This window comes from Eretmochelys imbricata, chromosome 18 (assembly GCF_965152235.1).
Source record: "Eretmochelys imbricata isolate rEreImb1 chromosome 18, rEreImb1.hap1, whole genome shotgun sequence".
NCBI classification, from domain to species: Eukaryota; Metazoa; Chordata; order Testudines; family Cheloniidae; genus Eretmochelys; species Eretmochelys imbricata.
The window spans coordinates 23,633,804-23,646,348 of record NC_135589.1 but is presented as its reverse complement, the minus strand read 5'-3'; the positions used below and the strand labels follow the sequence as shown (position 1 = coordinate 23,646,348).

General features: G+C 42.7%; 1 protein-coding gene across 1 annotated transcript in view; it reads right to left on the bottom strand.

The window, feature by feature from the left end:
• Nucleotides 1-12,545, bottom strand: part of CAMTA1 (calmodulin binding transcription activator 1) — a 929,632-nt gene that overhangs the window by 13,415 nt on the left and 903,672 nt on the right. Inside the window, exons 20-21 of the mRNA XM_077837398.1 lie at nucleotides 10,776-10,969; nucleotides 9,934-10,008 (exon numbers count right to left, since the gene is read on the bottom strand). Of these exons, the coding sequence (XP_077693524.1) occupies nucleotides 9,934-10,008; nucleotides 10,776-10,969 (269 nt within the window). The remainder of the gene's footprint in view (nucleotides 1-9,933; nucleotides 10,009-10,775; nucleotides 10,970-12,545) is intronic.

Genomic DNA, 12,545 nt, shown 5'->3' with positions numbered 1-12,545 from the left:
TGTCTTCCCTATGTGGACTGTGGTACCTGCTATGGTGCCTTCTATAGGAACCCCAGGGACTCCAGTATGGCCAGTGACCGGGGAAGTGTGTGGTTTTTGGAGGGGGGTGAGAGAACCTGGATTTGTGCAGGAAATGGCCCACCTTGATTATCATACACATTGTGAAGAGAGTGGTCACTTTGGATGGGCTATTACCAGCAGGAGAGTGAGTTTGTGTGTGGGGGGGCGGAGGGTGAGAAAACCTGGATTTGTGCTGGAAATGGCCCAACTTGATGATCACTTTAGATAAGCTATTACCAGCAGGACAGTGGGGTGGGAGGAGGTATTGTTTCATGATCTCTGTGTGTATATAATGTCTTCTGCAGTTTCCACGGTATGCATCCGATGAAGTGAGCTGTAGCTCACGAAAGCTCATGCTCAAATAAATTGGTTAGTCTCTAAGGTGCCACAAGTACCCCTTTTCTTTTTGCGAATACAGACTAACACGGCTGTTACTCTGAAACCTGACCGGGGAAGGGCACTGGTGGTTCCATCCATGGGTGACCATACCAAGGTGGTAGATCATGAGAATATGAGGACTGTGGTGGTCCAGCAATAATCAGGGTCCTGATCAGGGAACAATGGAGAACAGTGATGGTATCGGAGAGAGCTGTTGGTGCAGTACCGTGGGCCTCGGTGAGACATCGGTGCCTAATAGAGGGGATTCTGGAGCTGGGAAGACCACCAAATCTTTATGATGCAGGAAACGGAATGGTGCTGAGAGCATCAGTTCCAAGGAGCAGGGTGCCGATCGGAGCGGTTGTGCAGTGTGCTGAGGTGAAGTGTGGTGGGGCTGTCGCATTAGGCACATTAGCCTGCAGCATGGGATTAGGAGCGGTTGTCAGTACCCTCTCCTTTGGCGCTGCTGACGGTGCTGCTGTGTGGAGGCAGGCAACTTGGAGACACTAGCGTCGCACCTGAGTGGTTGGTGCCGAAGGTGCCCGGAGTGCCCTATGTGCTGAGTCACGGAGTGGCTGGCACCGATGAGAGCAATTTGGTCAGCAACCATTTTACAGTGGTCTGTTCTCTGTGAGGTGAGGAAGCTGGCCGCTTTTCCACCATTTTATTTGTCCTTAGTGGATGTAGGCCAGTGATGGGAGCTGCGGGAAGCAGCAGGCTGCAGGGACATGCTGGCTGCCACTTCCCGCAGCTCCCAGTGGCCAGGAATGGCGAACCACGGCCACTAGTAGCTGCGGGGGGCCGTGCCTGTGGATGGTCAACACCAGCAAAATGTCTTGCCGCCCGCAATCAGATTACTCTGACGGGCCACAGATTGCCCACCACTGATCTAGGCGGTGAGGAAACTGGTGACCTTTGGCAAGATGACAACTCTGGTCCAGGGTCAGAGGCTGGTTTGAGGGACTTTTCCATTAGGATGAGTGTAAATCTCAGGTCTTTATCTTTTCGTGCCCTAGCTTTCAGTTTATTACAATGGGCATACTTCTGGGGAATGTGAGATTCCCCCAAACAAATGGACACATTGAGCATGTCCATTTGAGATAGGCATTGCCCTCTCTGCACGTTGTGCATCTTTTAAAACCTGGCGAACCAGGCATTTTCCTAGCTACTTCTAACTAAGCTACAGGATATAATTTTTCTTTTTCTGAAACAGGATGAAAGGGTAACAATTGAAACTTAACTCATCTAAACTAACCTAATTTACCAATTTAAACTACTATCTATTTGAAAAAATGAAGGTTTTCAATGGGACTCTGAGCTATGTCTCAGGCTGGGGACGGCTGAGAAGGAATGGAGGAGTCTGGGTCGCGCACACACTACTGAGGTGCCAATGGTCCGTTACAGGCACCGTGAGTGCCCGACCCGTACGGACACTGCTGCAAAACTCTCTGAGCAAAGGCGCAGAGACGCACCTTCACCTGTAGTGGAGCACCCACAGGGACATCTCGCAAAGAAGAAACCTAACATACATTCTCCTATAGAGTCCTCTCAGCAGACTCTTTTAAGAGTGCAGACCATGCAAGATGTATCGGTTGAGACTGCAGCATGCATGTATTCTTTTAGGAGTCCTGTTCTTGGATAGAAAGGCATATTGGCACAATTTCTTTGTTCTCTCCTCTATTCCTAATGTGTGCTTTTCTGTTTCATGCTTTTCTGTTCAGCTTTGAACCTGACTGGCTCATTCTGAGACATTAAAGTGTAAGTCTCATTTTATTATTTCTAGAATAATGAAATTCTTAATATTTACTCACTTCTGCTACAAATCCAGTACTTTTGTTCTGTGTTACCTGCGTGCATAGCTGGGAAGCTGGAAAGAAATCTTTCAGAGCTTCACAGCCTGTCCTACAGGAAGCAGTGCAGTTTGCATGAGAGCCCCTTATGCATTCTGCAATAGTTGAGCAAGTGAATTTAGCAGGTAACCTGTGCTGCTTCTTGTCTGTAGGTGAAGGGAAAGGGCAGAAGGTGACAAGCGAAGCAGCAGAGGACTGGAGCGGTAACTGCTAACTGTATGGGGGGACAGGGAAGTTAAAGAGCAATTCATTGAAGAGGATGAAGACTGAAGGGCAGCAGCAAAACTGTGATGGTAGGAGAGGAGTTTGGAGGGGAAGCAGCATAACTTTTTGAATAATGAATTGTTAATTTGCAATTATGCTCATCTTCAGTGCAGTCTCATAACACAGGTCTTTGTGGCAAACAGCACACCGATATATAGCTACAAACACCTGCACAGGCCCAACACCTACCAGCCCCATGACTACTAACTCAGTTAAACAGACATTAATATGAAAGATGGAAAGTCCTCCATTTAATCCAGGACAGCGTATTGGTGAGAAACAGCGTGTCCCAGCTAGTAGGATTCCCATTAGGGTACTGTCTCTGGACCCTTTTCTAGGTGCCTGATAAATCTAGAAACCTCTTCACTTCCCACCACTGGGAGGAAGGGTAAAGCCATCTTCCTGTCTCTTCCCAAACTCCAACTTTTGGATTCTTTTCTCCTAAGTTTTCTGTTTCTCTGAAAAGTATTGAGCAACTTCAGAAACACAGATGCAGTGTTTAGTTGCAGTTGGGAGAGGGGAAAAGAGTCTCCTTTCCTTAGCCTCTCCCACTACTGCTCAGCAAGAGCCTTCAGAAGCAGCACAGGGAAACTGACAAGCTTGTAATCGAGCACGCTGGTAGCAGTTCAGAAAACCATCAAGCAGCAGTGACACTATGAGGAGACTGGGAATCAGGATGCCTCTGTTCTGTTCTGAGCTCTGGAAGGGTGTGTATAGAGAACAGAGGATTAGGGGTCTGAATCTCACTGCCCTGCACCAAGTGCAGTCGTTTACACCCATGTAAAGTGAATATAAAATGATGCTATTCTGATCTGTAACATTTTACACCAATGCAACACACAATCAGGCCTTAGAAGGTAGGATTCTTGGATTCTGTTCCCAGCCCTAATGAGAGGATGGCGTGCCTTGTGCTTTGCCTTAGTCTCTCCTATTGAGCACATGAAAAGGAAATGATTTTATTTTCCAGAGAGAAAGTGAGACCAACTTCTGGTTTGCGCGCGCGCACACACACAAAGGGGGGGCAATTTAAATATATTTCTGCATTAAGAAAAAAAGGTCATCACTTTTACTTATTATTTATCCTTGCAATTGATGAATGCTGATATATTGAAAATAAATGCGTCGTTCTAAAAACAATTTGATTTCTCCTTTTCAGTATGAATAGCTCAGGCTTAATATTTTCAAAGGGGCTGTGGGGAGCTAGACACCCAACTCATGTCTGAAAATCCCAGCCTCAGTCTGCAGAAAGCATTAGAATAGCAAATAACAATGGACTAATAATCCTTTAGTAAGGGAGTATGGCAGGGAAAAGGCTATACTAATTCTGCATGCTTTCTCTAATTAGTCTGCAAGATGTGTAAAGCACTTCACTGTGAACTGGACTTCATTTCCTAAAAATAAACCAAACTGTGCTGGAGGATAGCTTTGCAGAATATCTGTATCTGTTAAACTGTCTGTGAATGGCAGCAAAATTCTCCTTCCTTTATCAAGGCATCACATCAGAGAAGTCAGACTCAGAGAAATGGCACAATGCAGGGATTTGGGTCCACCTGTGTTTAGAACTCCATTTCATAGGATTCTTACTTCAGATTTCATGAGGTAAGAAATCAAGTGACTCTTCCTATAAATGTGAATGAAAAGACATTTGCAAGAAGAATTGGTGCCAGAAGTCTCAGAATTCTGCAAAAATTGCAATAACTATATTGTTTTTTGTTAGGATCAATAAGTAAGCCAATAAGAGACAAGGCCACACCAGACTCAGTAATAGCGGGCAGAAGTTAGGGTTAATTCACAAAAATTAAACTTGCAACTGGTAGAGAGCAATTTACAGTGATATTTAGTTTATAAGATGTGTGTGTGCAACTGTCTAATTAACCTCCCCACTAGACATTTACAAAATATGAGCACTGCAGCTTTTTGCCTAAGAAAAATAGCCTTTGTCCTCTGTATTGTCAAACATGAGAACTGAGCTTTCTTGCTGGGTGCTTTTACACACACATTGTTTGAAAGCAGACTCCCCTGCATTACAGGAACATAATGACTGTCGCTCTTCCACTGTGGTAACAAATCTCGGCCTCATTTTTGCCCTTTCACGGACAGCACCCAGTTTGTTGTATTGCTGGGTTGATGAAAATTTCTGTCCCTGCATAGGGGACTTGTACAACTGCAGCTCTCTTATTCAGATAATTGTAATACCACCAGCTTCTCCCTTCTATTTTCACTTCTTTCTCATGTTAAATATCAGCTGAGAAAGGAAAAAAACCTGCGAGCTGGCTCTGGCAGGGCAGCCAGGTGTGTAACTTACCTAATACTGCTTCCTAGGAAAAGGAAAACTAAAGCTTAAACATTTTAGGAAATAGCGAGGAGAGCTCCTTTTTGTCCCTACAGCTCAGTCAGAAAATACAAAAGGAAACCCATCTAGTGTAGGCTAAAACAATTTAGGAGCTCACTGAGATTATGCTAAAATCTAATATTAATGCTGCAACATTTTAATTACGAAGGAAGTCATTACCCATTTAGCATGTGCCAGTGCAGACCCATTCAAGTTTAAAAATCTGTTAACCAAAAAAATCTGGATACTGTAAAGTTCCCACCAATACCACTTTCTAAGCATGCCCAGTGATGGATATAAAAGTCCTTTTTTTCACTTATTCATGCATTTGTAACATCTACTGCAGAGTTCTATCCTGTTGTGAAAAGCAGCAGTGTTAGTAATTGCAATACGGTTAGTTTATACAGTATTTTGTTTCATATAATTAATGGATGTGAAACTTACTGGCATATCTAGGCTGCAGCCCCATGCAAGCAAGCAGAAAGCAAAATATTTAAAATGGAATAGAGAGAGAAACTGGCTAGCAGGCAGCTAACTCACCCTTTTGTACAGCCTATGGTCCACCAGAGGGCTTCAGATAGCAAAACAATACCAAAGAGCTATTAGCATACACATGGCATCAAAGAAACCTTACAATAGTTTCACTTCAATGGAGGGAAGACAAAGTATTTCTATTTGCCTGGAGAGAGAAGGGCCCACTCCCCAGATGCTGCCTGTGTGATTCCCTCTCTTCACCAGTCAGCAGCAGATCAGGGTTCAGAACATTTTAGGACAGTAAAGTGCAATACAAAGTAAAATGAAGACAGATAGTTATTCTGGTGGCATTTCCAGCCCCAACCTATCTTCCCTTGCATGATAGGCTGTTTTCTATCTCAGTCCTAATTTCACTGGCTAAAACAGGACTATAATCCAGATGAAAATCACAGCCTAGCAATACTATAGAGCTACCTAACAGAAGATAAAATTTTAAATATAAACTGAAGGAAAAGAAAGGAAATAGAATGTTAGTTTACTGAAAGCTGACTGTGTGGATTGCAAGTGGGTGTTGATTCAGCTAAATCAAGCCCAGTTAGAACTGACATTGGTTCCACCTTTCCCTGTAGCCTCTAAATCAATATTATTTATGAACAATTGACTAGCTGAGGATAGTTGGTGAATCATTAAATATGCAAGCCTTTAATTCTGATCTCACACAGGGACACTGTGCTGGAGGGCAGGTCAACAAGCAAAAGGTACTACTGCAACCTTTACACTTAAAACTAAGAGTCAGTCACTCACTGGCTACCAGGCCTGGGTATTATCCACATTCAGAACTATTCAGCTGTGGATCTCTTGAAAGACCTGTTCTGTCTCATGCTCTGTAATAAACACTTTCAAGGTAAGACATGCTGATACCATGATATGGTAGCATAAATGTTTTTCTTCACATTCCTGAGGATATGTAACAGATGGACAAATAGATATTTTTTCAAGATCTATAGTAATCTCTGCATCTCCTGTCTTAAGAGTTACTGTCGCAGATGAGTGTACAGAATCTGTTATTGAGGGTATTTTTGTCTACAGGATGTCTGCCCATATTCATATGCATATATCTTAGCAGAGATGAGCCTCAGCTCCAAAAATCCTGCCTTCATCCAACAATGCACACTTAATTGAAATTCACATTTCTCTCTATCCTATGCAATGTTCATGTATCAGTTACCAAGGTAACCAAACCAACTGTAAGTCTCTCTCATGAACTGACCCAATGGCATCTGAACTGCAGTAAGTGAAAATTCATGACACTCCTTTAACACACTGGGTCAGATCCTCAGCTGGTATAAATCAGCTTTGCCCCATTGAAGATCTGAGCCAATGAGTAGATCTAAAACCACGAGAGGTACCTTAGAGCTGTTTTTTGGATCTGGACAGAAAGGAACTTTTCATAATTTACTTAAACAGATTTAGACAAAATATCAGTCAGATGGTTACCAGGAGAAAGCCCAAGAAAAGAGCTTAACTGAATCTTGCATAAAGGGAACTGAATAATCTCTTAGCAAGAATTATTTCCAGGATCCACTTCCAATATCTAGATGTGGCCAACAGAACTAGGTTAAAGCAAATTTTAAAAATGCAGAATTAGCAAATGTTCACTCACAAGTTACACGTTTAAAAACTTCTGCAGCTGAAGGATTCACTGGCTTTACACTTAGTTTGATGGGTCTGTGCCAAGGTCTGGCTTTCTTTCGTTCTTCTGCTGTTTTTCCCTCCCCTCCATTAGCTGATAGGTCTATTTCTAATAAGTCTCACTTTCCTTATGCTGCTAAGCTCTCTCTCTGTTCCTTTCTATCATTCTTTCCTTTCTCTCTATGGTATTCATAGTGCATCAGTCATCACAGTATCTTGCGTGCTGATGCGAATTTTCAGAGGCAAAAGAAGTAGCTCCATCATGTCATTTTAGAGAGCCAGAGACGCCACTAGTCACATTTCCCACCCCACCACCCAGAACATCCAGAGCAGTAAGTGAAGTCTAGACTTCAGAATGTGCTAGCTCACCCCCTGCAATTGTCACTGGAGCTAGGAGCCTTCTCCTGTTGGTGTGCTCACTTTTACATTTCCAAGGGAATAAAATCCAATTTACTCTAATAATTTTACTAAAAAATCTGGATACATTCCCAAATTCAACACAAAAAATACCCAACATCCCCACTGTGCCGTTCTTTGTGTGACCTTTTCAGACCACGGTTTTTATGCGGAATCCTTATGCTGCTTCACTGAGTAATGAGATTTTGAAACTTTTGTTTGTAATTTTCTCCAATGCCAGGATGCCTCAAGGTAAAACTCTTTTGTAAATGATAAGATTAGTAATAAGGAAATATCAGTGTTAAACCTTTGCAATTGCCCAAGTAAAGCACATGCACATTCTGCAGTAGAAACACGTACATAGCACACAAAGGATGTGGGCATATTTTCAGTTTAGAAGGGGAAGCATGGTAATTTGGGAAATATGATAAGCTCTTCCTTGGAAATGAGAGTCAGGAATTTCTTTTTGTTTAATTCCAGCCAAAAATTAGGGATTAATTCCAAAACAACCCTGATTTCTTGCAAAGCAGTGCATTACCCTCTGAGCTCAGAGAAGGAATTGCTCTCAAGATGGTACATGAGTACAGAGCAGTGAGCTACAGCCAAAGTGCCTGAGGCAGGAAGAGATTTATTCTCTGGGTCACAGTTAATTTCCCTCCCCTCCTTGCTTTTTCCCCCCCGTTTAAAAGCAACCAAGACCTAATTCCCTCTGTCTCTACACAGCTATAGTGACCCCACCTGACCAGGTATTGCAAGGAATTAAGCCAGAGACATAGGAAAGGTCTACTCCTTCATGGTCTTGAGGTACATATGAACACGCAGAGCCCTACTTTAAGGAAACGAGCAAATAAGGAGAGGCTGACAGAAGGAGAAGGGTCAAGGACAAGAGAAGCTGTCAAAATTGCACATTAGATAGGCCAAGGAAGAGACTGGCCTATTGAAAAGCCTGGGAATGTTGGTGTAGTCCAAGTATTTGGCTCACTGGTGGGAGATTCTGCACTATGGCTAATTTTAGGGGACCTTTTTTGTATGTGCAAGTATGTTTATGGGGGTGTCAAAGTTAGCCAAATACAAGAGTCCCCGGCAGCTCTGCTCCACTGGCCATAGGGAAGGGAACACAGTACTTCAATGTGGACTGCCCTGCCTTCTAAGAGATCTGAGGGGCTCTACCATTTCTGAGTTCTGTACCTGTTCTATGTGGGGGTAGACCTGTATGGAGAATGATCAGATGAACCTTTGAGTTCACCTCTGCCTGCCCTGTTGTAGTGAGGGACAAGCCAGCCATACTTTGACAAAATGCTGTGTCAATGTCAAGAGCACTTGGCGCTAGTTTAGAAACCTAGAGTAGTCCCTCTTTTGGGCTGCATCTGCTGCTTGCCATGTGAACCTGCAGGGCAAGCTGTCTGCCCACTGCTAGGGCTACGCCAGCCTCATCCCAGTCTGTATCTCTGACCTCATACAAAGATGACTATTTCTAAACCTTTTACCAAAATACTAGTAACACGATGTGCTTCCCTCCGTTTCAGAGCTTAGTTTGCTGAACCAGCATTGGCCTTAACTAAACATATTTTGGTTTGACTAGCTTCAAGTATTTTACCTTGTCTTACTAGATGAGATAAGTGTGTGGTTATTATGGAGAAGACATATGCTGACAGAGCTGAATTCATTTCTACTAGTCAAGACAATGTTATGGCTGACAAGTTAATCACAAACAAGATCCTTTCATTAAGTAATGAAAGCAAGTCACCTGAACACAGTACAGCACTGTTATGGGAGCTCCAGCTGCCACATGTTGCAGGCAAACAATTGAATCAGTGTTGTCCTGAGTTCCTGGTACTGTTAGGAGACCCTTCTTGCCTTGTGTATTTATTCTCCAATTTAAAGTTTATTTAGACATGTGGCATGGCTGACATTTGCACTGACTTGTTTGCTGTTGAGTCTCTCCCCTCCTAGAGGGCTGTGGGGCTCAACTTATCTAGATTATAAACAGAGTCATCCATTGTGACTCCACTAAATGTATACCTGTGTCTTGATGCTTCCAAGGTATAGTGGATGCTGTGACATGCTGCACTACGAGGCTAAGGTGCAATGAAAAGTCTGTGAAGCAGTTAGGATATAATCTATGTAGCGAAAAAAAAAATCATTCAGCTGAACTCTCCTCCAGAGACCCCCAAGCCCAACTGCACTAAAGCCAACTTCAGTAAAGTAAGGAGTATAACTAAGAGTTTCTTTGTTCTTCTTCCACTCATCACAGCCTTAGCTTCTTTTACTGTACCTGCAATGCAGCTAAATGTCTTAGTGACAGTCCCAATCTAGAGATTTTTTTCCTAGTGTTTTTTGTAAGCAGCTGGGCTTTGTTACTTGATGTTGCGAGTGATTTGCAGTGATTCTGTTCTATTTAAGTTCTTATACTGCACCCACCGCAATGCTCTGGGGATGGCCTAGGACTGATAGGTAAGGAAAATCCATATAAAAGTGATGTCATACCTGTGGCGGCAGCGTCGTAAAAACCGCATGATCTTGCGAGCAGCTTGATCCTGCTTTTTGGTGAGCAGACTGCTTCTAAACACAAACAAAGGAAAATCAGGGCATGGGCAGTATTGAGGAAAAAGAGTACTAAATGGGAGAATAATCATTCTATGTGGACTGTGCATTTCTCACCTGGCTCTCCTGTAAAATGTGGCACAGTCCAGGGCTGCGTTAGATACCAATATACAAACAGTATAAGCCCTTAAGAACCTCACACGCTACCTCTATTACATTTTCCTCTGCCTCATCTCATTTGTGTAGTTGGAGAGTAAGATTCTTATGACCTGTCCCTTTTTTCACTGTTCCTTAAATGCTCCTTTGATGTGTATATCATCTCTTTAATTTTAAAACTGATTTTTATGCATTGCTGGTGATGCTGTCTTGAGTCCCTAAGATGCTTATTAATTTGCTTTCTGTATGAGGCCATTCACAATCTGAGATGAGAGAATAAACTGAGTGAACTGTTCTTTCTAACCCGGACTTATGGAGGAACCTCAAAGCCAGCAGAACTAGCATGCATGCTGCTATGGGGATCTCCATTCAGAAATCAGGATGCTGCTCTCATTTCAAAAGCAGCGTCATTCAGTTTTATTTATTTTTTGCTTTGGGCTTTTCACTTGTAATGCCAGTGTCCATGATTCACAAACTGCATCGACAGGAATATCTAGGTTGTTCCTGCACTTCAGTTCTTGCACGACAGCTCAGTTTGCCTGAGAGCCTTCTTTCCTCTACATGCTAATTTAGCTCTCCTCCTCTCTTTCTTCCAAGAGTAAATTTTCAGCCCTTTACCACAGACCCACCTAAGTTTCTGTTGTACAATGGCAGCTGCTCGATTTTTTTGTCTTCTCTTCCCACATTCTTTGTAGCTGCGATAGTACTGCTGGATCAGCACTGCGGCTCGTCGGCTCTGCTGGAATTTTTTCTGTTCATAATAGCTTCTGAATTTGCTCTGGATAAGGATGGCAGCTTGTGTCATCTTTTTATAAAGTGCATACTGCAAGGGAGACAAAGAGAGGCTAAGGCATTCCAGCAGGAAGCAGGCTTCCAAGACTCTCGCCCCACTGCAATGTGATGGGGGAGGATACTCTCTGTTCTCGCTGCTATGAATAGAGACCAAACTTTGTATTTCCTCACTGACTGGAAACCGTCTGAAATATGGCCCTGTGACAAACGGGTGCAGTTGTAGGGTTGATCATAGAATATCAGGGTTGGAAGGGACCTCAGGAGGTCATCTAGTCCAACCCCCTGCTCAAAGCAGGACCAATCCCCAATTAAATCATCCCAGCCAGGACTTTGTCAAGCCTGACCTTAAAAACTTCTAAGGATGGAGATTCTACCACCTCCCTAGGTAACACATTCCAGTGTTTCACCACCCTCCTAGTGAAAAAGTTTTTCCTAATATCCAACCTAAACCTCCCCCACTGCAACTTGAGACCATTACTCCTTGATGCTAGGGTCTAGTCTAAACTAGAAAAATTAGTACCTATAGTACAACCTCTGCCAGCAATGGTGCAGTTGTGCTGCGGGGTTTTTTTAATTTATATTTCTAATTGGTAACAATGGTGTAAGTACTAATGTAGACATGGCACAGATGTTTTAACTTTTGAGTCATGAACATGTGTTCTGATCTTGTGTCCAGTCTACAGTCGTAAGTACTTATATTTCTAGTGCACATACATTCTAGTACAAAAGTAAGCCAACTGCAGAGGAACTGGTATTTACTTTTAACAGTTACAGCAACATTCACCATTACAAGATGCCAAATGCCACGAGATAAAGGTCTCTGGTTCTTCTACACACACAGCTGTTGCTGTGTCAAGACTTGCACAAACAAGAGGGGACTATGTCTAGCTAGCAGACTAATGAAAAAACAACGTAACATACTATACACAAAGTGCTGATAAATGCACAAAGTAAGTATGTTGAAAAAAACATTTTGTCTCTAAAAGTGAGATTTTATAACTGAGAAGTATTAAACAGATCATTTAAAAAGTATTTTGCTTTTCAATGTTCATGCCATTTGTAGTTCACACTGGTCAGGCAATGAAGACAATATTTGTGTTGCTCATACTGTTTACGTCCAAATGAAAACAGTAGTATCAGAAATTACGTCATTCAAAATATTAAGAATCATTTGTTTTAAACCAAGCCTAATGTTGGGCCTAAACTATTGGAGGGTACCCCTTTAATCATTATAAATGAGAGTGATTTTTCTGTGTTTTATAAAGTTATAATCACCATGCACTGGATTTGCAAATTTGCACTACTGCTCACATACACTAAAAATCCCCCTCCAGTACTGGGTTATTTCCAGACCAGCAATCTTTCATGCCTCTAACCTTCCATCTGTAAAACTTAACCAATGAAGTGCTTTCCATTAGGGTCCTTCTACCTTCTGAGACATGCCTGAACAAGTCATGTGCTCTATTTCTGGCTAGTTCCTGTGTGAAAGATTGCTAAACATGGGCAGAATGCTCCTCATTCAGAACCTCATGGATTAGCTCCCTGCACTGAACACAGCCCAACATCAATGGCCTGGATCTATTAATTGAAAATGGGAGTTGTACTCT